Raw genomic sequence first — 26,388 nt, 5'->3', positions numbered from 1 at the left:
GCCCCCTGCAGAGCCTGCGTTTGGGAGACATGGCCACTGTGGGCACAGGCAAGCGTTTGCCCTTGTTCAGACCACCGAGGGCCGGCCTCGTGTCTTTGAAGCTTTGAGCCTCTGCTTACCTAAACTAATTAAAATGAGATTTATTCAGCCTGAGCCCAGTCCATACTGCTCAAAACCAAGCTGTTTGTTCACCGTCACTGAGGATGTCATCTAATCGGCAGGGTTGGGGCTCATTTCCACCAGAGGGCGGGCCAGAGTCCGCCTGGGGCTCCCCCGCCGGCTCCCAGGGCACTGTGTGCGTGACGTGTTTTCACTCATTTGGTGGTTCCGGGAGTGATGGGGTCAGCTATTAGTTGGTGCGGACCTGCTCCTAGGAAGGGTGGTTATTCCCCAGTCTGCTGGCCTTTGATTAGAAAGAACGAGGGTCACTGCTCTGGGTACGCATCTCAGGACGGCTGTCTGGGCAGTGCGGTCTGCAGAGGCTGGAGGCTGGAAGCTCGGAAACAGCCCCTTACCGGGCCGGACTGGTGGGCGTGCCCAGGAGGGGCTTTCTGGCTGCAGAGACCCTGAGGGAGTGTAGCACCCTCCCCCCATCTGAAGCAGCCTGAAGCAGGTGATGTTTGTTCTAAAAGTTGATTTTTTTTTTGCGGTACGCGGGCCTCTCACTGTTGCGGCCTCTCCCGTTGCGGAGCACAGGCTCCGGATGCGCGGGCTCAGCGGCCATGGCTCACGGGCCCAGCCGCTCCACGGTATGTGGGATCTTCCCGGACCGGGGCACGAACCCGCGTCCCCTGCATCGGCAGGTGGACTCTCAACCACTGCGCCACCAGGGAAGCCCCGGTTTTCCTTTTATTAGGAATTATACCCCTGTGACTAATCAGTGCTAAGTCAAATATCTGAAGTCAGTGCTTCGAGGGCCTCAGGCTGTGTGTGTGGGTGGAGGACACGGGGAGCAGGGACAGTGTCTGCAGCCTGCGGGATGAGGGTGAGGTCACCTCTCCCCATGTTCTCCACCCGTTTCCCAGGAATTGGGTTGAAAGCATATCACCAAGGGGAAAAGTTACCAGAACTGGGCTTTTGGCCGTTAAAAGAATACGGCAGTTTGACACAAACACGCCAATTTGGTAGGTTTACAAAAGGGCTGTGTAATGGAAATCTCCTATGAGCAGCTCAGGGGAGAGCTGCTGCAGCCACGTTAAACATGAATTATGGATAAGGGAATGCAGTAAGATGACAACAGCTTCCAATTGTGGCCAGGCATCCTCTGAGGGAACGACTTGCTGCTAGACTTTAGCAAAACCATTGCATTTTTTCTGATCCCAGGCACTGGCAAGTTCTCCATGTGCGTCACGTATGGATCGGATCCTTGTCCCTGAGCAGCTGAACCTGTCTCCACTGCCTGTGGTTCACCAGGCCGGAGCTGAACTGCAGGCGGCACAGTGACTTACGCAGGCTGATGGAGAGTTAAAGATACAAGTTGCCTTGGCAAGGGTTCTGCAAACACCTGCTTTGCAAGCTGTCCTCCCACACAGCGACCTTGGGAAGGCCTTGGAGAGTTGCGTGGGAGGGGCCGGGGTTTTCACCATGACTTCCCAGGGCGTCAGTGTTGCCTTTGTCTCCAGGCTCTTCTGGAATCAGTGAACAAGTACCAGCAGGGATTCGGTAGCAGATGAACTTGGCCCCAGCAGGACTGAGGACTCTGACGGGCACACGGCGGCTGCTCTTCTTTCTAATCTGCATGTTGACCAAGTCAGCAAGGGGCTAGGTTTCTGGTCTTTACCCCAGGAGTGGTCCAAGGGGCAGCAGTAAGGCTGGAGGATGTGCCGAGAAGCAGTTTATGGCCGCCTCCATCTTAGAGAAAGGAGGCGGCTGCATTAGTGCTAGCACCGGGCGAGGGGACAGGAGATACAGTGCGGGGGGGGGGGGGGAGCCTGCCCTCCCTTCCTAGGGGATGAAAAGGTCCCCGGCACAGAGCTTCTGCCTGGAAGCCCTTGCCCACCATCAGAGGCAGAGAGCAGGCTGGCACCCGCATGGCACAGGCCGGAGCCCAGCGAGAGGGGCTGTGCCGTTGCCCATCCCAGGCAGCCTCCGTCCAAATCGCTGCATTGCCCACTGCAGCAGCCAGGGAGCCATCTGGCCTGGCGGCTGGTGAGGTGGGCAGGTCTGCGAGGCTCAGGGCGCTGCGGACGGGCGACCAGCACCACACGCTCCCGGCTGCCACAGCTGCTGCCCAGAGCAAAGGTCCAAGTCGGGAGAGCCAGCCGGCCCCTGCCTCAGCCACTGTCGTAGACCTGCCCGTCCTGACAGGCCATGGACGGCCTGAAGGAGAAGGCTGTGCCCCTACCAGGAAACCGTTTCTCTCCGAGCGTGAGCAAAGTTGGTTTGCAGTGACCAGTGTTTGTCATTTGAATGCAGAGTGGGACGCGCTATCCCCTCAAACGTGGGGCCTCTGGTTCCGAAGAGGGGTACGGAGGACTTCATCCTGCTGTGGTCAGCTCTCCTGCACAGAAAGGACCAAAACTCCACTGTTGGGGACATTCAGTTTTTCCTCTAATCAGCTGAATCTGGGCAGCCTTGGTAGGGGAGGTGTTGCTGGCCCTAGGGTGTCTCTGCAAATGGATTATTGCCTGGCAGCGGCAGTGGCAGCACCGTGGCAGCACACGGCTGAGACTGCAAAGCACAGCCTAGCGGCCGCAGATAAAACTCTCAGGACTGTGGTTCCCTTGGAGAATCTGATGACAGAGCCATACTTCCTCCCAGAAAATGCCCTTATGCACAATTTCACATATGGTTGTGTGGGTTTCTTGGATCCTGGGCTAGGAGGCCCTCTAATAGTGGTTCTGGGAAAAACTATTCAACATGTCAGGTGAGATTTCCAGGGTGGGGGGAAGCTGGTAAAGTGGTATGCCAGGGGACTGTCACCACACACCTTGCCAGGGTGACAAGTAATATCAGCAATAAATACATTTAAAAAATTTAATACTAGAACCAACATGGACATGTTATAAAGCAGAAAACAAAGTCATACAATGTTTTAAGACAGGGCAGAGATTTCTGGTGTCTGGCCCTCTGGCTCCCCCAGCGGCATAGCTGAGTCTCTTCTGTCTTTAGGGGAGACATGGGGCCCGAGTTTGAAAAGCAGAAGAGATACAGAAGAAAAGGAGACGATAAGTCAACTAAGAAGTCAGAACTTGCAGAGAAGCTCCCACAAAATAGCCAACGGAGACCAAGGTAAGATGGGATGAGCAGATGGGGGTGGACATGGGCCAAGATTTTTTTAAGCCACTGGTAAATGTTGGTTCATAAAGGAACTTTGATCCTTTCCCCATCAGGCTATTTCTTCCAGAATGTAAGGTTTAAAGCAAAAAACACTGACTGAACGTGGTGTGCTTGGAGATTATTTGGGTCCGATAAACCTCCTTCACAAAACCCAGGTGGTTTCCGTGAATGGGAGATGTTATCAACAGGCTGGGAGGAAAAACCCCATGCTTGTAACATTTACACTGGACCAGCAGTTGGCAGTGAATGAAAGTAGTTTAAAACTGTTTTTACTTTCAGTAAAATTTTTCTGGGTCGAATTTCTTTTGAACTCTTCCATTACTCTTAATTCCTGCAAAGCTAGGAGGGAGAATGTATCTGCAAAATGAACTGTGAAATGAGACTGGAAGGGGCTACTTCTTGAAAGGAAAAATAAACTTTCCGCAGTGGTCCAGTTGCATTAAGACTGTGAGAGGTGAAAACCGTACAAAGCGAGGTCACTAGGGGGTCAGAGCAGCACAAGGCAGCGAGCGTAAATAAAGTACGTACTCCATTTGCCCACTGCACGTTGGCTTCGTTTATGAAGTAACTGGGTTTTCTGAAAGGAAGCAGAAAACCCTCCTGACACAGCTGCCTTCCGGGGAAGGCAGCCTGAAGGAAAGCAGTGCTCTCGGGACTGAGGGGATGGTTCCCGGTCGCGGCTCTCTATGTGGCTCTGTCTAGTTGGATGTGGATTTTTTTATGACTGAGGATCTTAATTTGAAAAACCTTCCAAAACCCTCACGACTCAAAAAGTTGTAGGACTCTGCGTAGTGGTGCATTTCCCAACTGCGTACGCTTGTGAACAACAGGAAAGCTTCACTTCGCTCTTGGATCGGGGGGAAGTGAGGAAGCGATTCCCATGCTGAAAATACTCGGTTTGGCCCTTGTGCCTTTTTTTTCCTTTATCAAGAGTCGTATATTTTGTCTTTCCAAAAACCTGCTTTCCGCTTTGCTTTATGATCAACTTCACTATTTGTTGGTTTTCTAGTTCATTAAAGTATTTTTATCCTTTTTTAACTCCTTTAAAGAAGGATTTAACTCCTTCTTTCTACTTTGTTTTTCTGTCTTATTTTCTATAAAGTCATGACGTCTCCCCGCCCATTCGGGCCTCGTCCCCTGGGTCTTGGTGTTCAGTGCTTCCACTATTACCCTGGTCTGGAGAGTTTCTATTTTCCATTTTTCTTTCCCTGTTTAAAACCAAGTTAATTCAGGAGTGCCTGGGGCTTCCAGGTGTATGTTTTTGTTTAGCTTTTTGTTGATTTCTAATCGTACCACACTGGGACTGGGGGCACCGGATTGGACCTGTCTGGTATTGCTCTTTGTATAATCTGAGATCTTCCTTGTGGCCTTCATACATGGTCATTTTTTATGCATGTTTTGTGGGTATTTGAAAAGGGACAGAATCCTACCTACATCCATCGTGTCACGCTTATAAATTAAGTAAATCCGCCGCATCACCCAGCATGGGCATGGATTTTGTTTCTCTGAGTAGTTGTCAGTTTTCTGCTTTGCTGTTTTGAAGGTACAGTAGACGGCGGCTGCTGCTCACAACAGTCTAAATCGTGAGTAACGCAAGGCTTTGCCCTCTTAATCCTTGGAAACGGAAGCTAGTTATCACACGGAAGCGGCCTCTCGTGCTGCCCCGTGTTAGCTCGGTGGTTGAACGTAATGGTCCCTCTGCGTTCTCCCCTTCTCAGTCTCTACTCCAGAACCCATCACCTTCCACCCCACGCGGAGGATGGGTGTTTACGGTGTAGAAAGTGTCTACTTTGTATCGTGCATTGCAGACACAATAGTCAGCAAAACAGTTATTAATGAAGTAGTTGTATAAATATATAATTATAACCATGTTAAAATCTACCAGGAAAAAGCACTGCTCTCCCAGGTTGGGTGATGGTGTCAGAGAAGACGACCCAGAGATGGTCTCAGATCCAGATCCAAGGGCTCAGAGACTAGCATGTCCAAAGGCCCCCAAAGAAGCAAGGGTTTGGAGACAGGAAAGAGGATGAGCAGGGGTGCAGAAGGGCCTTTCTCAGAGCTGGAGCAAGGGCTGTGTGTAGTGTACAGAACGATGTGGGGAGGTCCCAGCTTGGGCCCGGGCGACACTCCTGAGACAGGTGGGGAGCAGATGCAGGGCTGCGGTGGAGGAGCGTGGGGGAAGGAGGTACAAATCTGAGCCATCAGTGTGTGGTACTGAAAGCCCTGAGTGAGAGTGAGAACAGAGTAAGATGAAACGAGCCCTGACAAACGCAGCTGGAGAAAAATGAATTGGCAAAGGAGAAAAGCAAAGGCAGTAGAGGAAGATGTGGGGGTCACATAAGCGCGCCCTGCAGTTGCTTTTTTCCCCCAACACTTAAAACCTAGTGAGGTGCTCCTCTGTAGTTCTAAAATACACAGAATTGGTTCTTCCCATGTTTCTCCCAGCTCCCAAATGAGACAGTTCTCTAACTGTTGTCACAGGGAAAAGCAAGCACCAGGTCATAGTTGTAACCCGGTATGGTGTCGCAGGACGAACGGCAGATGGGCACAGTGCTCTGAAAGGCCAGCCGGTCCACTGCAAACTCGTAGGCCTGGATCAGCCCCCGGTGTCTAGAGAAAGCACAGAGACGGCGGCAGGGTCAGTCCTGGTCCCCAGCCCCCCAGTGACTTCTGTCTTTGCAGCAGGGACGTGCTGGAGACAGGAGAGCGAGTCATCGTGACACATGTCTGCTTCGCCCCACAGTGTGTTATGGACGCTCCAGATCCCGGGACCAGAGACCAACAGGTGAGCAGACAAGTTTGATGGAGGGAACTGAGTGCTGGGACGCATCTGGCTGAACAGGGAGGCAGGAAGGGTCAGCCTCAGGGAAGGCCTCACACGAGGCAGCTTGGAAGCCAGGCCAGTAATAATCAGAAAGGGTCCCGGGCTTCCCTGGTGGCGCAGCAGTTGAGAGCCCGCCTGCCGATGCAGGGGACACGGGTTCGTGCCCCGGTCTGCTTTGCCTCTGTCACTGGTATTCAACACCACAGGTCCCTAAGCCTTTTGTCTTGGGCTCTTGGCACGTGTGGCCTCCTTCCCACTGTGTCCCTCCCGCTCCCATCCCACCCCCCTGTAGCGTCCTGCTGAAGTGCCTGAAACGCACCCAGCACGTGTTGTGGGCTGACACCACCCTGCCCGCATGTACATGTATGCTCCTGACTTCTATGAAAAGAGCGGCTAAGCCTGAGGGTACCATCCTGTACAGACCAATGTGGCCTGGGATGTTCTATTAATAAAATCAAGCTAAGAGTGTCTCATCTGAACTCCTACAAACCTGGACCAACCCAGCCCAAGCACTGACCTCCGGTGGGTGACGAAGTTGTCCAGGTCGGCGTTGCGCACCACCCTCTCGTAGGGCACGTGGGCCGTGATGAGGCTGTGGCAGTTGAAGGAGATGTGCCGCACGGGGTGTCTGGAACAGATGGGAGAGAACGCTCGTCAAGGTTAAGTCCACTGGAACTCAGCACATCCCACCTTTGCTGCTTTGGTCTCGGAAGTCTGGAGCTGCAAAGGACTCTAGAACCACCTAAGCCAGCTTTTTCTTTTACAGAGGAGGAAACCGGGCCCCCAGAGGGGCAGTGTCTGCCTCAGTTCCCAAAGCTAGCTGGAGAAGGCCCCACGCCAAGCCTACTCTGTAAACACGTCTCAACGTCCCTGTGCTCACTGGCTGACGCCCTAACACCTTGGTGCGTTGGGACACAGAGGACAAACAACCTGAGACAATTCGGACACACGCAGTGGAGAACAGCGCCATTTCTGCCCCCCCGGCTGGCCGGCCGGCCCTGGGCGAGTCACTCCAGCTCTCTGAGCCAGGTTCCCCAGCGGCAGGCTGTGTTGAGCGGTGCCCTACACAGGCCCGCCAGTCCTGAAGTCAGGGGCTACAAATGGTACGTGGACTCTGGGTTGTGAAAGCCATTCAGAAAGTTTTGGAACAAAATGGCTTGAAACCTATGTAGCAAAGGCTTTTGTTCATTCTAAAAACTTTTTTCCAGCAGAGCACTGAGCCAGGAGCCACAGGATAAGAAAGATGTCTAATGCAAGCAGATGCCTGCCATCAGAGGGATTCCCAACTGTTAAGAAGGTGAGATCCATTCCCACAAAAAATAACCAGTGTTTCTAGAGCACAAGAGGAGACACAGAATTCAGCACTTGGCGGCAGGAACAGGAGACCGCAGCACGGACTGCAAAGGCAGCCAGGCCGCTGCAGAAGGGCGGAAGGTGGCACGGAGGGGCTGAGGGGGAGTCCCTTCAGGCTGAGCCACGGCTGTGCCAGAGGCAGGGACAGGCGTCTTGGCCACAGCAGAGGATTCTCTCAAGAGGGGTGCCTGAGTCCAGGGTTTGCGGCACCAACTAGAGAAAGTGTGGCTGGAGGACTTCGCTCAGGGCCCAGTGAGGCAGGAGGGATGGAAAACAAAGCCGCGAGGAGGACAGGGAAGGGAGAGCGGGCTGGGGAGGGCAGGAGACCGAGCAACAGCGGGACCAGAGCTCGAGAGGGAATCGGGCCCAGCAGCAGCACGCTGTGCCGCGAGGACGCGCGTGGGCACGAGAACCCGGGCGGGAGCCTTGCTTTGGTGGCTTTCTCCGGGACAAGCCACTAAGCACTGGTGAGAACCCCATGTGCACTTACAAATGAGTTAGGAAGGCTGGGACGGGACGACAGTTCTGGGCACGACCTCGCTTAGCCTGGCTTCCCCTGAATGACCCATCCGAGGGAGTGCAGCTTTTCAGGGAGAGAAATGAGATCTGCTGGAGTGCAGGCCTAGTGAACTAAACGGAGCTGCTGGCGGCGGTCCCTGGGGGCCTGGACTGCCGAGGAGGCTGTCCTGGAGGCCGGGTCGAGCCAGCTCTTTAAAACAGAAGGGTGTCCTTAAAGGCAGACGGTTCTGGGCTTCCCAAGCGTGAGTTTTAGTTGCCTTTTGGCACCACCTGGTGGCAACTCAGTGCATCACCACAGCAGGCAGGGAGGGACAGAGCCAACCAAGAAGCATGGAGGCCACCGTGGTCTGAGAAAGATGCAGGCCCAAGCACCGGTTATGGCCACCCGCCAAGGAAGAAACCAGTTCCTCTTTTGACCTCGTACTTAAGCTAGACTTGTGAGCAGTCTTCATTTTATCACTCTCTGCAGTTAGTGGGGACACGTCTCATCCCAGAGGTGCTGAGGGACAGCCAGGGGAGCTCGGTGCCCGTCTCGCACAGGCATGGGGGCTGGATGGATGGGGAGCTCGGTGCCCGTCTTGCACAGGCATGGGGGCTGGATGGATGTGGGCAACAGGGGAGAGCCTCGGGTCCACTCCAGCCGACCCCTGCTCCAGGCAAGGCCGCCTCTGCTTTAAAGGTCAGACGCCAGCGCGCAACGTTTAACCGGCTGGGCCACCTTAGTATCCATTTACCTACATCCATACAGCCCTCTGCTGCGCTTGGGAGAACAGCTCTTGAATTTTAGAGCTAAAGGTTAAAGTTACAAATTCCTCCTTAGTTGAAGCCTGAATACTTTCAGTCTGAAGCGCCCTTGTAAACAGTAAGGAAGATCAAGACTTCCTGGAGTGGAGGGGGGGGGGGGGCCTGGGCCTGCCCCACCTGGGGGCAGATGGGCTGCCTGCAGTGCCCCCGCCCGCCGTCTGGCCTGCCCCACTGTGGTCTCTACCCGAGCTGGGAGCTGTGGCAGTCTGAACAGTGACCAGCGCCATTTCTGAGCCCATTTCACAGCAGCTGACTTGCAGGGTTCCAGTGAGGACCACGTGGTAACGTGTGGACAGCACTCGCACAGTACCTGGCTCAGTGGCTGACTGATGCCATCATTGCTGCTACTGTGGTTACTGGAAGCACCTGAGGACCCACCTTACCTGGAGTGCACCTCCCACAGCTTCTGGTTCATCCGATAATCCCACACGGAGACCAGGCCCTCCTCGCCCCCACTGACAATCTTCCAGTCGTCCATCTGGACTGAAGAGACTCCGAGCTGGTGGGCAGAGATGGACAGGGCGATCGTGTCAGTGCGGAGGTCGTGGATCCTCACCCTGCAGGGCCAGAGATGAGTGCAGAGATTAGCATTAGAGCCTGAAATGACGAATTCCTCCTCAGCCATCCTGGTCTGTGTACAGCAACCCTATGAAAACAGAGTATGAAACCCCTCAGTTACGAACATCTAAATACTGATACTAAACTTTCACCACCTCCTTAGTGTACTCTCAGAGGAGGCCAAGAGGCACTAGAAATGAACTAGTTTAGAGCACTCCCCACCATTCAAAGCACGGAATAAGGAGGACTCAGAACAGATACACTGGCTGCCCTGCTGCTCACTTCAGGGGAGACGCCTGCCCTGGGCACAAGCCCATTGCGATGGAGGCTGACCTGACTGCCATGGGGACGTCGGCCTGAGAAGGCTGTCCAGAGGGTAAGTATACTGCCCAGCATGGCAGTTTTGCTGTTCATATAAAAGTCTGTTAAGAGCAAGTTGTAAAACAGCTACATTTGTCTGAAACATGAACCCTTACCTGGTTGGGAAAATAACACTTTTCGGGTAATTTAACTCAACTTTTAAGTTCATCACCATCTTGCTGAAATTTGGAAAGGCGATGCATCTACAGTTGACTAAGCATAACAGAATCGTGATAAGAGTATGTGGACACTTGGCAGTCACTTATCTAAAGTCTTGAGATAATTACTTACCTTGTAATAATCTGAATTTCTTTAAGAACATCTTTAAAAACTACTTTCTATACAAGTATATGCTGAATTTCCACATAAGGATAAATTAGATGAGACAGAAATCTCTTATCCACTAGAAGTACCAACACAGTTCCTGAAATAAGCCACAAGAGCTAAAACTGAATGTGGCAACATTTCAGTACAGGTGAAATTAACAGCCCCTACGCTGCAGGTCACAAAGGAAAAGACAGTCGCTGCCCTGAAAAGATGCCACTAGCTAGCTAGCAGGGGAGCTGGACAAACATGTCTGACACAAATAATGTGGGGAGAAGGGATCATCTCAAACACGTTCTAGGTCCTAAACTCTTACAGGTACATGAGCACGCACAGACACAAAGTATCTCTGCGTGAGGGGAAATTATTTGAACTGGAAATTCTATACCTAGCTCACCTACCAAGTTTGAGGGCATAATGAAGACTTTTTTTTTTTTTTTTAAACATAAAAGGACTCAATGTGAGCTACCCATGGATACTCTCTGAAAGAAAGTGATGTAGAAGGGCCATGAGGAGCCGACACACACGCCACGGAGGGATGTATGAAACAAACACTGAATGTTAGCAGACAGCTTAGAAAGCCCTATTGTGTCAGCTGGGTGGGCAGACGCACACAGGACAAACCCACCTCTTAAGAGCCTCAAGTCACAAAGCAAAACTCAATATAGGGACTTCCCTGGTGGCACAGTGGTTAAGACTCTAGTCAGGGAACTAGATCCCACATGCATGCCGCAACTGAGGCGCCTGCCTGCCACAACTAAGACGCAGCACAACCAAATAAATAAATAAATAATTTTAAAAAGCAGGTTTGAAAAAGAACCAAATAGTACTTTAAAAAAAAATTTTTAAAAAAACCCTCAATATATGCTACACACGAAAGGCACATTTGCATATGACAAGGAAGAGGTGACAATTTTTAATACCTGAAAAGGTAGATTTCAGAGCAAAAAGCATTAGCCTGAGAGTACTTCAAAATGATGAGAAGGATAGTTTACTAAATGTTTGATAAAACGTGCCAGGAAAGAAACAAAAAACCCCACATGGTACCCGAAACTAATATAAAACTGTAAATCAACTATATTTCAATTAAAAAACCACACATGGACCTAATTTCTGTAAGTTGATTTTCCCCCCTTTTTAGTAATTCAGTTTCTTTCATCATTATAATCTATTCGGGTTTTCTATTTCTTGAGTTCATTTTTTGAATCTCCATATTTGAAGACCTAGATGAATAAATGACATTGTAGGAAAATAAGAATTATCAAAACTAACCCCCAGGAGACAGAAAATCCAAATAGATCAAGGAACACAGAGCAAGCTGGGAAAGCTGTCGAGGAGCAAGCTGTCCCTGCAAAACAAGAACAAGCAAAATGGGTCCAACCTGGAAGGAACAGACTACCCCCCGCATTCCCCAAACCCCGGGCTACATCTACTGTTCCACAGCACAGCAAAGGGAGGAAAGCTCTGACCTCTTTACATGGAGCCAGCGTTGTTATTACGCAAAACCTGACACCGCAAGCATGACAGAGACGACAGATCTGCACCAGGGCTAAGACCTGAATAAAATATCAACTAACAGAACTCACAGCAACACGTTACCCAGCAAGTGGACTCTGTCTAGAATGTCCATTCCTGTGGTCCACCATGCCTCTCTGACAACAAGAAACCCATAGAGAGAGTCACTTCTGTGGACACTGAAGAGAGGTTTGATGACACAGAACACTTATTCCTAATGAAAAGTCTTTAAAAAATAGCAATCTACTTTTACCAATATTATTTCACATTGTTTTTAAAAAATTAGATACAATTAGATAAAAGAAGAAAAGAGAAGTGGACAAATTTATCATTAGGGTTGACAATCCAAGGTAATTCAGAATCAAATGTATTTTAATATGTCAAAATCAATAACTATCCTTTGTACAACCACTAGTTTTAAAAATGTAATTGAAGAAAAGATCACACTTAAATTCGCAATTATAAGCAAAATACCCTGTAACAACTTTCTCAACTTGGAGCTCTACCATATGCATTACACCAACATTAATAACAGAGGGCTCAGAGAGTTAAAACAAATATTCAGGATAGGAAGGCCTTTCTAAACGTTACACACAAAAAAAAAGTCAAGGCAAATGGTAAACTGGGAAAAATGTTTGCACCAGAGGACTAATTTCTTATAAAAAAAATTCCTTCAAATTTATAGTAAAGATTGATAACCCAGGATTAAACTTTAATAAAGTTTAAGAAAAGAAAAAATAGTTCACAGGAAAAGAAGTACTAATGGCTTTTAAACACTGTAAGACGTTCAAGTTCACTGGTAATGAGAATGCACTAAAACTACAATGCAGTAATACCACTCAACCTGCCTACCCAGCAAAGGTAAAGTCTGGTAGTACTCCGAGACCCCTTCCACGCTGGTGAGCCCTGGATAGAGAGGTCCTTCTATACGGCTGATGTGAGCACAAGCCCAAAGAAAGTGACTTGGCAATATCCAACAAAATAAAAAATATACTTCACTTTGACTTAGCAGTTCTGCTTCTAGGGTTTTGTATAGGCTATATCTAACATACATGTACATCCACATATATACATACAAGGCCATTAGCCACAGTACTTTTTCAGTAGCAAAGATGAGGCTTCTGTTTCAGGCACCCTGTTGGCCCTCCCACTGAAAATCACTTCATACTGCTGGATAAGACGTTAACTACATCCTTTCAAGTGCACTGCTGAGCTCACAGAGTCAGCGACCTCCCTAGGGCCCACGCAGAAAACCAGGTTGGAGAGCTCGAGTTGCAATTTTGGTTGCCTCTATGCATGTGCGGTGCGGGTGAGGCTATTGGCAGGTGCCAGTCTCAGGAAGCAACAGGACTGGCTCTTACTGTACCACAGGGGCAAAGCTGTAAGACTGGGGTCCACTCTAAGGGGAGTATTGAGACCTTGCTTTATAAAAAAGCAGTATAGAACTTCTAGACACGAAAACATAATCCCTGCAATTAAACTCATTAGATAGGCTAGAAACAGATTAGACAAAGCATTTGTAAATTAGAAAGTAAATCTGAAGTTACCTAGAATGGAGCACAAAGAGAGAAACAGATGAAAAACGTAAATGAAGCGTTAAGAGACAGGAAGGATGGAAGGGGATGATGGTTCCAGCTTACGCCCGAAAGAAATCCCAGAAGGAAAAAAATCTAGTGTGTGGCAAAGAAGCGATATTCAAAGTGTTAATGGCCGATGTTTTTCCAAAATGAAAGATAGGCGTACTCACACTCATGAGCTCTAATCAGAATAAATGAAAAGAAATACGTATTACAGAGTATCATAATAAAGTGGGGGAACCGCAAAAGACACAAGGGGTCTCAAAAGCAACCTGAGACAAAAAGACTTCTGATAATCAGACCAACAGGAAAAATGAGAAACAGTATTTACACTGTCATGAATTTGAGTGACTCAACGGGGAAGGCACATAACCTAGCTCCATCAGCAGATGCCAGGTAAAGCCGTGACGGTACATCCGGTACAGTGGAGACCTGCACGGGCATCAGAGAATGAGGCAGAGCTACACACACTGAGGACAGCCGTCACCCGAACAGTCACACACCGAGCGCACCAGGCCCAGCTGTGTGACGGCAGCTGGGGGGCGGGGGAGGGAGGCGCGCATCTGTGCGCAGGCACCCTCTAGAGAACGCCGCAGCACAGCCTCCGCTGAGGAAAGAGAAGCTCCCAGGAGACAACTTCTCCCTATATATACTTTTTTGTGCTCGTGAAATCAAAAGGTTACCTGCTTAAGTTAAAAAAATTTAAAGATAAAATTCTGGAAGGACATACTGGAGCTGGTAACAACAGTTACCTTGGGGAAGAGTCTCAATGGAAGAATGAGGGGAATAAATGCGGCTTTTACTTTTTATTCTAGGCGCTGCCATGTTGTTTAAGGAACAAGAACTCGTTCATGACGGGGAGGGGCACCCAGAGGCCTTCACAAGTACTGGTCACACTCTGTTTCTTAAGTGGGTGGGTGGGTGGCGGGAATGCTCAGGTGTTCCGTTCTTTAAATTGTGCACAGCATACCTTGTATACACTCCCATGTGGATGTTTTGTTTCAAATAAAACAGGGTTTTAGAAATCTATAGTCTTATGACACGGGGGTGAGTGAGGTCCACGGCTTCTTCCCTGCTGGCGGCGAGGCTGACTGAGAGCTCCCTTAGTATAGCAGGCCAATCAACACCCCCCCCACCCCGCCTCCCCTCTTCCCAGGGAGGGGTCTGTGACCAGAGAGATGCCGAGCGAGCAGGAAACACACAGAAGACAAAGAGCTCCAGAGCTCCCGCAGTCAGCATTTGCAGACACTAATCTTTAGGCATTTGTGGGTTCGAGAAGGGAGAAAAGGTAAAGTTGCCGTGAAAGGAACTCTGCCTGGAGGCTACAGCTGCACTGCTTACTAATGAGAACTTGAAAAGGAAAGGGGAGGGGGGGGAATTTTTAGCTTGAGTACTTTTCAGTGCGTATTTGGTTAATAAGGGTCTATTTTGCTCTAGTGATTTTCATAAAGAGCTCCTCTGTTGAATATTTATACTCCATAATTTACAGTTTGGCTGTTAAGGAGACAAAGGCAAACACAAATTTGGTCCAGAAGTTCAAAGTTTGCCATCTGTTTTCCTATTGTATTTAGATACCGGCATGGATGGCTCCAAACAAAATACACAAATACACCAAAAGATACAGCATTAGTGTATCTTATCACTAAGGAAAACAAAAATGGGCCAAAAAACAGACTCGAACTTCTCCCCACAGGGAAAAAGGAGAAGCACTTAGAAGACATCTCCTCAAGAAGGCACTGCTCTGGTTTCTGGCTGACAGAAAGAGATAGCACGCAGCGCGGGGTGCGAAGTCCACGCGAACTCTTCGAGTTCACATCATGAAATGCATCTCTGCTTCACACACCTGACGGCGCGGCCCCAGCGTGCACAGCAGCGTTCCCTGGCAGAGCCCATACCCTCAGCGCTCAAATCAAATTCCTGACGTGGGGAAACAGGTAGCACAGCAAATGGGCACAAACATGCCAAGACAACTGATTCCAGGGACAAAAAGAAGCCAATGGTAGACACTGCGAATCCCTATCCAGCGTGTGTTTCATCAACTTTGCCCGTTGAAAAGAAAAAAATAATTGGTCTGAAAGCTGTAATTGTATTATGTTTAATATTCATGGTTGGGTTTGGAGGGCTGTTCCAACACTCCCTCTCTCCAGCCCCTCTCTAATGAAAATCACACCATAGGAGTCAGCTCAAGCCCGCCAATTAAAACAAAAGACACCGGAACCTTCCAAAGACTCCAACAGAGGAGCATCCATCAGATGGGCAGGAAAACGTGCTGGAACTGAGAGGGAGGCACGCGCTGGCTGGTCCTGTGCTGAGAGCTTTGAATAACTTATTACAACACTTGCAGATGGAGCAAATGTAACATTTACGGCCCACTCACTCTCCCTAACGGGCAGCAGCAGCACCAGAAGCCACCACAACTCTGCATTTGTCAAGGCGAGAAGCTCCGACACTCTCTAATTAGGGGTCACAACTCAGAGCTTGCTTCCCATTGGTTTGGATAAAATAGTCCCATAAAATAATAAGGCAAACTGTATTTGATGGCAAAGATGAAGCCTGTTCAGGCTCTGGCTCAGCAGTTTCATTAAGAAGGACCTGACCTTCAGCTATATTTCTATCCAGAAAATAAAGGGAACAAGCAAGACGGCATTAAAACAGTCTCTCTTTTTTTAAATGACCAAATTAATCAAGAAAACTCTTTTTTTTTTAAGAAATCAATAACATGATTGTTTTGTCTCATCGAACCTATATTAAAGAGGATTTTTAAAAACAACGTTATATGCCCAAATTAGTAGCTATAACATATATACAGCACCAATGATGGCCTTTGGTGAACGATTCATTTTTAATAGCAACTAGAAAGACATGTATTTTCAGGTAGAACTGCCCAGTTTAATCCAAGTAGGCTATGGTTAGAGCTCTATGTATTGTAAAGCTGTATCTCTGAAGTTTAGAGTTCTTTGTTTATTGCCCATAAAGAGTAATAAGCCCCTTGGACTGATCACTCGACCTTTCTGGACCTGTTTCCTTAGCTGGGCCAGCTATTAGATGGTCTTAAAGAGCTCTGCTAGACCGAAAATTCTGCAACCCTTACAAGCCAGCCCATACCACCACCAGTGGACAAAAATGATGTATGGAAACAGAAACATTCAGCTTACTTTAATAAATCCTTTTAAATTTCAATCAGATGAGTGTACCTAGAATAAGCTCTCTATTTTATGGTCAACTGATTTTCAACAGTGGTGCCAAGACAACTCAATGGGGAAAAAATAGTCTTTTCAACAGATGATGCTAGGACAATGGATATCTACATGTAAAAAAGAATGAGGTTGGACTCCCACCTCACACCATATACAAAAATTAACTCCAAATGCATCATAGACCTCAGTGTAGGAGCCAAAATCGTAAAAATTCTTTTAAGTAAACATAGGAGTAAATCTTTGTGACTCTGGCCTAGGAAATGGCTTCTTCAATATGATATGATATTGCTATATGATACCAATAGCACAAATGACAAAGAAAAACTGGATAAATGGAATTTCATCAAAATTTAAAACTTCTGTGCTTCAAAGGACATTATCAAGTGTGAAAAGACAACCCATAGAATGGGGAGAAATATTTACAAGTCATATCTCATAAGAGGTTGGTATCCAGACTATACAAAGAACTCTTGCAACTCAATAAATAAAAAGACAACCTAATTAAAAAATGGGCCAAGGATTTGAATAGATATTTATCCAAAGAGGCCAAAAAGCACATGAAAGGATGTTCAACAACATCATACCTTTAGGACAGCTATAATCAGAGACCATAGCAAGTACTGGTAAGGATGTGGAGAAACTGGAACCCCCATACACTGCTGGTGGGAATTGTAAGATGGTACAGTCACTTTGGAAAAGAGTCTAGCAGTTCCTCAAACAGTTAAACATAGGGTTATATAAGCCAGCAATGCCACTCCTAGGTATATATCCAAGAGAACTGAAAATATATGTCTACACAAAACTCTGTAGTTGAATGGTAACAGCAGCATTATTCATAATAACCAAAAAATGGAAACAACCCAAATGTTAACTGATGAATGAATAAGTAAATGTGGTATACCCATACAATGGAATATTACTTGGCCATAAAAAGGAATTAAGTGGTGATTCAAGCTACAACACAGGTTTATCTTGGAAGCATTATGCTAAGTGGAAGAAGCCAGTCACAAAAAGTCACACGTTCTATGATTCCATTTATATGAAGTATCTAAAACAGACCCGTAGAGGCAGGAAGTGATTAGTGGTTGCCTAGAGCTAGAGAAGTTGGGGGGACATGGAGAGTGACTGCTAATGGGCACAAGGTTTCTATTTGGGGTGATGAAAATGTTCTAAACCTGACTTGGTGATGACTGCACAACCTTGTGAACTTTACACTGGATTGTATAATTTAAATTAGTGAATTGTAGGTATGTGAATTCTATCTCAATAAAGCTAAAAATTTTTTAAATCAATTTAAGATTACAGGAGGAAAAGCAGTGGGATTTGTTGGCTCAGTGCATGTTGCTTTGGCAGCCCACTAACAACCTGGTGTACGCCCTTACCACCAACTCTTCTTTTTGGCCCCGCCGTGCCGCCTGCGGGATCTTAGTTCCCTGACCAGGGATTGAACCTGGGCCATGGCAGTGAAAGCGCAGAGTCCTAACCACTGGACCGCCAGGGAAGTCCCACCCTTATCACCAACTCTTATTTTGATTCTCCCCAGCAGAGCATTCTCTGGTCTAGATCCCTGATTTCATTCGTTAGAAATGAGCAGATCCCAGATGAGAAGACTGAGAGCAACAGAATGGGAAGGGACCCCCTTTAATACAGCCCTCTACTGCCAACTAAACAGTTTATTTAAATTATTTAAAGAGAGTAGGAGTTCTGCATCTGACCTAAAGTAAGCCCACTACTGCCTCTGTCTTCTGCTGCTACAACCCAAACCTCTGGACAAAACACAAAAAGCAAACACCTGAGGACCCTGGGGAGTTGACTCACTACAGTGGATTGTGGGGGAAGTGGCCACGGAGGAAGGGGCCGTGGGGAAAGGAGTTTCTCTCTCACAGCCTCACCCCGAGTGTGAGCTCCTGTAGCACAGCTGTGTGGTAGCTAAAACGCTAACAGAAACACCCTCTTTCTGAAGAACCAAGGAGAGAAACCCCTAAGTCCAAAGAATGTGGGTGTGGCATTTTTGGGGATTCCCCCATCTCTTTTCTGTCTGGTTTTGCCCCAAGACAGTCCCTATTCACAGAGCTGCATGGTGGTAGGGATGCCAGCAGGTGAAACCCTGAGAGAAACCCCATCTTCTCGTCAGAGGCCCAGGGGACAAGGGCCCTGAAAGCTAGGAATCACAGGGATGAAGAGAGGGAGGAACTGGAGACGGGGAGCCCGTGATACCGCGTGCGACCCCGCGCGTGGCCCAGGCGCAGACCCAAAGCAGTACAGCAAAGGCTCAGGTAAGATTTCAACCACTGCCAGCTCAGACTAACCTCTGGGTGGCACGTGTGCAGGGCAGTCAGAGAAGCACAGCAAAGGTTTTGGAAATTGAACTGACACTGGAATCACCACCCACAGAAGGGAAGACACAACTTGCAGTCTGAACCTAACCAGGGGGACTGCCTGTTTAAAACAAAAACAAAACTCAACATCCTCCAGAGGATTATGTAACAGGATCGAAAGTGGACACAAAATGTCCAGGATACATCCAAAATTACTTGACATACCCCCACCCCAAAAGCCCCAGGAAAATGTGACCCATTCTCAAGGGAAAATGTCAACCCTAAAATAACCCAGACTTTTGGAATCATCAGTGACTTTAAAGCAGCTATTGTAACTATATTCCATGAGGTTAAGGTACAATGATAAGAATGAATGAAATTCTGAGCAGAGAAACAGAAACAATGGAAATTTTGAACCAAAAAAGTATAAAATCTGAAATAAAAAATTCACTAGATGGGTTCAACAGCAGAATGGAGGTGACAGAGGAAACAGTTCATGAACCCAAAGTTAAATCAGTAGATATGTGCAACTTGAAGAATGTAAGGCTTAGGAAAGAAAATGAATAGAGCTTCAGTGACCTGTGGGATAATATCAAAAAGTCTGTTCTTCACATCACTGAAGTCCCAGAGGAGAGGGGAAAGGGATCAGTGTGGAAAAAAATATCTGAAGAAATAATGGCCAAAAACATCCCAAATTTGGTGGAAGACATAAATTTACAGATTCTAAATGTTCAGTGAACCCCAAAGGTTAAACTAAAGAAACAAAACAACAAAACTCACAGTGGTCTATTTCCGGCAGACTTTATCTTGGTAACCCACTCAAGTTTCTCATAACTGTTCTAATTCCTAAGATTTATTTTTGCCTTCATTGAACAAATACAGACTTTTATTTAATTGAAAACACCATCCAATTCAAGAAGCACCATTACTTTATGTAATATTTTAACATGCTGCCATTTGTAAGATGTTATTATAAAAGACACATCTTGATTTTCATAGATGTGAAAATGTAAAGAAAAAAAAAGTGCATCTCAGAATAAATGCAAAACATACACAGTTAAGCCCTCTCTGAGCACTAGACAGACACTGTGGTAAGACACAAGCGTCCTGTCCTAACACCGGATGCACACCGCTCCCTCCTCTAATGTTACTTACCACTCTTTCTTCTTGGCTTAGCAGGAAAGGACAAAATACGCATTAAAAAAACCTCATTGATCTGTAGTGTTAAAACTCTTGTGCAGAGCCCCACCTATATAACCCCACTTTATAACCCTTCCCTCCCAGCGAGGGAAAAGTACAATCCAACCATAACTCAGTTCCCACCCTGATCATTCTCTTAATCTTTATCAGACTCTACTTAACCTCTAGTGACAAGCTAGGTGAGCTATTTGTTTCATTTTTAATTTCAGCTTATACCCACCCCCCCAAAAAAAACCAACTCCTTAGAAAATTCCACCCATGTTATTAGCAAAGTTACTCAAGCTGATTTCCTTAAAGAAACATTATTTTTGTTTTAACCTTGGACAGTTTTATGTACCTTTCGAGTCCATTTCATTCTCAAGTTATTTATAAAGTACTAAGAGAATGCAATAGAAGTTCAGTTTTTTAAATAAAAATGGAGGTTCCAAGGTTTTTAAACTGCATCTGTCATGAAGTGATAGCCACCTAGCTCTCTTCATAGTATTTGCCCCCTCCGTCCCACTTCTGAAATAAAACATAAGCTGTACAAGCCTGGGTGTGCATCTCTGATGAGTTCCTACTCATAGCTATTAAGTCTCTGGGAAAAACCCCACAAGACATACCTCTATCACTTAAAAGTCTAGAGTCCTTATTCCTTCCTTTTTCCAGATGTATAGTGCTTTTAAGCCCCATGTTTGAAATTCATATTGCTAACACTGTTAATGTGATTCATAAAGAACAATCTTATATATGATGGCAAGCCTCTGCGGTACCAGTAGTGGTCAAATAGCCGGCACACAGATCTACAAGTGGCCCTGATTAAATGCCATTTTGGATAGCCCCCTCCCCAACTCCAAGTCCCAAGTCTATTCTTTTCATCCAAAAAGACAAAGGGTGTAAAAAAACCCCACAAAAAACGTAACTTTGGTTTACTAATAAAATGGATTTTAACATGGTCAGATTTGGCCTTCAAAATGACCAGAGAGCCCTTTTACACTGCGCATTTGGCTTCTCCTCTGGCAACGGGGAGCATGGTCAGGCAGCCCTGCTCCAGAGGAAAACGTCAGCTTTACCGAGTATGTACAGGCCTCCTCACTGACAGCAGGACGTGCAGCTGACAATGGTCATGACAATCTGGCTGTAACTGTGCTTCTGGAGCTAATGAGGTTACGTTATATAGAAAGCAGAGGTCTCTTCTCTGGAACACCATTTTGGTTTCCTGGGAGCCTAGCTGTGGTTGAACACCTAAATGGTCATGCTGTCAACAAACTCTGAAGCATAACCTACAATCCCAAACCCTTCCATCTGGATGCCCCACAGAGCCCTCTGCATTTGCTCTCCTGGAAGGCGAAGAGCTGTTAGGTCCCTGTGGGTAGATCCTATCAGATAAGCTTGAAGCCTTTGTACAGCTCAGTCAGAACTGAAAATGGGAGAGTAAAACTATAAACTGATGTGTTTCATTTGCTGTGCCACAAGTGGGGCCACTTATCAAGCCTAGTTTGTTTTCTTTTTTTTTTAAAGAGAAAAACTGCCTGGACATACACTGAGGAGTTCAATTCTCAAGCATGAGAAGTATCAGCTGTTTTAGGCGGGCTCGAGGAAAATAAGATCAGGTATTTTCTTTCAATAAAGCATACTCACATCTTTTTGCTCTCTGGGAGGGAGATAGTAGTAGTGAAGGTCAGAAGTTGAAAATATTATCTGACAAAATAATTATTTTTGCAAGCTGCTGCACTGGTACGACAGAGGTCTGGGATTTGGCACAAAGGAGGACCCGCCTCACGATCTGATACCCCACCAAGTGGCCCGCCACCTGCAGCCCGGGGCTGGCCAGGGGAGGGGGCGCCAGCTGAACCTGGCCTCCAGCCATGCTACCTCTCTTCAGGGCACTGGATCAGACATGACAGATAACCAGTCAAAAAAAGAAGAAAAAAAAAAAAAAGGAAGAAGAAGAAAGAAAAGGAAAAGACAAGGGGGAGAGGGAAGAGAAAGGAAAAAAGCCTAAAATTTGGACTCAGACAGTCTTTTCAAACACTTTAATCCTTCCATGCTGATGGGTCCTGGAGCGGCCGGAGCTGGCACTGGACCCTGTACCGGGAAAATCCAACTCCCTAAGCCAATACGTTAAAGGGAAGACTGCTAATCAGCTAAATAGAAACTGGAATCTGTTCACATGAAGTCTCTTTTTTTCCCCCATCACCGGAGGGACACCATAGTGGTCTGAAACACACTCTTGACATCATTTGGCAGGCAAACCTATTTTGCTGAACATGATTCATCCCTTAGGTTGTTGTTTTTAATATTAGAAAGTGAGCTTTTAAATGCCAAACAAATTTTACAGCAGGGGGACAAAAGATATTCCAAGTGGTCTCACTGGACCTTCCACCAACTGCGTCCACCAAATGGCCTAAAAGACAACCTTCCCATGGTGTTTCAGAAATGAGGCAGAGACGCAACTCCATCCAACTATTACCTAATACAAGACTTTGTTCTCCAAGTTCACAGGGATGGTATTTATGGGATCAGGGCTGAACTCAGGTGGGCAGAGATGTGAGTGAGAAGTGAGGAGGGTGAGCCGGGGAGGAAATCAGTGAGCTCAGTGGAGGCCGAGCGGCCAGGCCTCAAGAGAAGCTGCCTGTGGCTCTAAGATGCGACTCTACTGACACCTACCTCCTGTCCATGTTGCCACTGACCATGAGATTGGGAGGGCTGTCCCGGAGGTTGACGCAGGTGAAGTCGCCAAGCGCGTTGCCCAGCTTCGAGAGGCAGCGTTCTGCTTCCAGGCTATACACCAGGATCTGGGGAGGAGGAAAAACACGTGGGTGTGCGTTAGGGGCAGCAGGCCTGCACAAACAATTTCCACCCAGCGTCGCCCCGGGGCACGGTCACAGCACCAGCTCCCATTAGAGAAGAGGCTCTAATACTCCATTTCCTGACCCCTTCCAGGTAATGACAGTATAAGGATGGCTCTTAGAACAACAAAAGGAAACACAAGAGAAAAGAAAATCCAAAGAATTCCAGGCCAAGGTGCAAACAAACTCATAGGACACAAAAAAATGCCAAATGGGGAAATTCGGTATCCCAATTTCTTAACACAGAAAAAGAAGCATGGAAACTAAGGGTCACTGACTGCTTCTGATTAATGGGGGAGGCTAACAAGAAGTCTGTGTACAGGGTTCTCTCTCTTTTCCCCCTCTGTATTTATACCACAGAAGGTAAAAAGAACAAACAGTATAAGCATCCAGGATGATGAAGCTTGTACAGTTAACCACTAGATGATTCCTTTAGATTAAACTACAAACCAAAACATAGTCTTATTCCCAAACGTTAAAAAAAATTTTTTTTAATTGAGGTATAACTGATATTCCCCAACAGCTCTCTCTTCAGTCACTCTCCACTAGCTAATTATAGTAAGCTCTGTTCCATAAGGTATGGAGGCAAGTAAGAGAGTATCCTTGATCTCCAGACAATGTATTCATTACATTTGAACACTGCCTTTTCTCCAGCAAATGGGGAAACAAGGATGATTCATAAGGAATCTTTCTGAAGATTATTTAAGTCTTTTACTAAAAAGATCTTAGTAATTCAATTAACATTAAGTGCTTGCCATGGGTCAGTAATTGTTGTAAGTACTGAAGACATAGTTAGTCCTTGCACCCAAATTCACTGTTCAAAATCCTCCTCATTTAAACACACACACACATGTGAGCATACATTATATTCTGTTGATCATGTGGTTAAAATTAATCACTGAACTCAAAAGTTTTAATGTTAATATTTTGTAGAGTCTCCTCTCTTAGCCCACACATGAAAATGATGTGCTATTTTTTCTTATTAACCTATACATTTATCAATTATCAGTGTACAGATTCCTATTTTAGTACTGAGAGGTTAATAAATTGACTCCACCTTGAAAACCATTGATGTCATTGTTGACACATATTTCTAACAATTGAATCTTTGGAAATTCCTAATAGTCAAAACAACACTATAATATTAAGTAAAACTGCTCACGGTATCTGAAAGGAAAGAGAGCAATTTCAAAATGTAAAATGCCTTCTTTTTTTTTTTTTTTTTTTTGCATTACGCGGGCCTCTCACCGCTGCGGCCTCTCCCGTTGCGGAGAACAGGCTCCGGATGCGCAGGCTCAGCGGCCATGGCTCACGGGCCCAGCCGCTCCGCGGCATGTGGGATCTTCCCGGACCGGGGCACGAACCCGTGTCCCCTGCATCGGCAGGCGGACTCTCAACCACTGTGCCACCAGGGAAGCCCGTAAAATGCCTTCTTAATCCCTAAAGACCATAGAGAACAAGCTAAATTTTATTTTTATTTTCATGCAGTTGAAAATAAAAGTTTCTGAGAAAATTTCAACTGTAAACTATCCAAAATAAGATTCTTCTTCCAAGTATGGACATAGAAATAAATCAAATCTTCCATCTACAGTAAATATCCTAAAAATTGCATGAAAATTGGTTCCTGGAGGGAGAAAAAAAAAAAAACACCAGCAATGTCATGGTCTACCCTGAAAGTAACATTCTGCACTTATATATCACTATACAGCTTTCAAGAGGGCTTTTGGACTCAATCTCTTCTTCTTTTTAAAATACTTCAACATCTATAGCAGGAAGAAATGTTCCATGATAAATATAAGAATTAAAATCTGATATTGAGTCTGTTCCTATGTCTTTATACTCTTTTTTAGAAGTTCTTTTTTGACAAGAGGATAGATAATTTCTGAATGAAACAGTGGGATCTAATCCCTCTTCAAAAAGACTGCAAATTCATCGTATAAGTTAGTAGTCAGGAGTCAAGTATTTTCTAAAATGTTTAATAATTCAATGAATCAGAACTATCCAAAGAGTACCTTGACCATTACGTTTAGTTAAAGACCGCAGAGATTAGAAAACACATTACCCATCTCAGAGGCGGTTCTTCCCACGTTACGAGTCCCTCAACAACCTTTAGCATCTCTCTCTCCCCTCCACGCTCTCTCTCTTTTAATAAGGTTGAGCAAATGGGACTTCATTTTATCTGATTGCCACAGACTAGTGAGATTAATTATTCATGCTCACACTCTCCCTCTTGTTAAGACCATGCATTAGACTAATTTTTCTCTTTATTGCCCTAGTTGGGTGACTCTCAACCCACGGCCACTTGACTCACTCTCAGAAGTGTATGGATATGCTGGAAAGAAGGAAAAAACAACCCATAGCTAAAATCTTGGAGAAAATGTTCTGCACTCATGTGACCGCCAAATCAATAGATGTCGCTGGGGATATTTTTCTTAAGTACCACATGTATATTACAAAAGGGTTTAAACAGTGATAAAGGCGCAAATTTGTATAGAAGTTGGATGTTTCTTTAAGAATTATCTAAAATGACTGAACCATGTTGTATATTTTACAAAGGTAACTGCAGGAGATGCAGTGTGTAGTCTCGGACGCTGCAGGGTCTACTCCTTTCTCTTTGGCTTCCAGGGAGATCTAGAGGGCACCTGGTGGAAGCAAGCATTGTTTAAAAAGAACTTTCTGTTTTTTTCCTTCTTAGAGATGTTAAGGTATTTTCACAAATCCTAGTCTTAGAATCCTAACTTTCATTGTTGTCAATTATTCAGATTTCTCTGAAATTTCTCTGAAATTAAATAAACTGTTAAACCACTTTAACAGTTTAGTGTATACAGTTGTCCCTTGGTATCCATGGGGGTTTACTGCCGGGACCCCCCGGATACCAAAATCTGCCCACACTCAAGTACGTCCCTTATATAAAATGGTGTACTATTTGCATATAACCTACATCTTCTCATCTACTTTAAATCATTTCTAGATTACTTACAACACCTAATATGATGTAAATGCTATGTAAATAGTTGCTGGTGCTCAGCAAATTCAAGTTTTGCTTTTTGGAACTTTCTAGAATTTTGGGGGGAATATTTTCGAGCCGAGGTTGGTTGAATCTGTGGATTTGCAACCTGTGGATGTGGAGGGCTATGTACTGCTAGACTTTTTCTATACACGTCTGTCCTGTCTGTTGCGCACACTCTCTCTGTGTATAAAATTATTTTTTTCTCTCGATGGGACTGTCGTTCTACAACTTGTTTTTCCTGCTAAATAACATGAGAGTTCTTTCCTCGTCAGTACCTATACATAGATCTTGTTCTTTTTAAAGGCTGCATAGAACTTGTCTATGGATATATGATTCCATATTGATGGATATTTGGGTTGTTTCTAATATTTTAGACAAAATAAATAATGCTGTAATTCTTTCAACAGCCAGTAAACAAATGTTTATGACTCTTCTCTGTGCAGCAGGCACTGGAATGAACAGGGAGGGTGGATGATGTGCAGGAGCCTTGGCTGGCTGCCAGCTGAAACAATCCACCTCTTCACCAGCTAGTGCACAGCCACCAACTGTCCTGGTCCGCCATTTGTGGGGCTCGCCTCTCTAAGGAGACCCACCTTACAGCCATGTTCTAGCAGGTGGTGGTGTAACAGTAGGGGCAGCAGTGTAGAGTCAGGATGGAGGTGGTGGCCACAGGCCTGACATCTGGGAAACATCGGCATCGCCCCGGTGCAGGCAGGCCC

General features: G+C 46.2%; 1 protein-coding gene and 1 long non-coding RNA gene across 4 annotated transcripts in view; one reads left to right on the top strand and one right to left on the bottom strand.

The window, feature by feature from the left end:
* Positions 1 to 2,962: 2,962 nt before the first annotated feature.
* FBXW8 (F-box and WD repeat domain containing 8) overlaps positions 2,963 to 26,388 on the bottom strand; it is a 114,131-nt gene continuing 90,705 nt past the window's right edge. The window contains exons 8-11 of the mRNA XM_004281497.4: positions 22,478 to 22,605; positions 9,163 to 9,336; positions 6,621 to 6,731; positions 2,963 to 5,889 (exon numbers count right to left, since the gene is read on the bottom strand). Of these exons, the coding sequence (XP_004281545.1) occupies positions 5,745 to 5,889; positions 6,621 to 6,731; positions 9,163 to 9,336; positions 22,478 to 22,605 (558 nt within the window). The 3' untranslated portion in view covers positions 2,963 to 5,744. The remainder of the gene's footprint in view (positions 5,890 to 6,620; positions 6,732 to 9,162; positions 9,337 to 22,477; positions 22,606 to 26,388) is intronic.
* Positions 5,887 to 26,160, top strand: LOC105748622 (uncharacterized). Of its 3 annotated transcripts, none has more exons than XR_007471554.1 (5): positions 5,887 to 6,064; positions 7,312 to 7,400; positions 9,040 to 9,713; positions 13,929 to 21,420; positions 24,936 to 26,160. It is a non-coding gene; the product is annotated as an uncharacterized LOC105748622 (long non-coding RNA). The 3 variants fall into 3 exon arrangements; XR_007471553.1 differs by lacking the exon at positions 24,936 to 26,160 and having other exon boundaries at positions 13,929 to 18,586; positions 21,329 to 23,877; XR_007471552.1 differs by lacking the exon at positions 24,936 to 26,160 and adding an exon at positions 21,534 to 23,877.

This window comes from Orcinus orca, chromosome 15, assembly GCF_937001465.1.
Source record: "Orcinus orca chromosome 15, mOrcOrc1.1, whole genome shotgun sequence".
Classification (NCBI taxonomy): Eukaryota; Metazoa; Chordata; class Mammalia; order Artiodactyla; family Delphinidae; genus Orcinus; species Orcinus orca.
The sequence above is the reverse complement of the archived record's forward strand: the minus strand, read 5'-3'. Positions and strand labels throughout refer to the sequence as shown.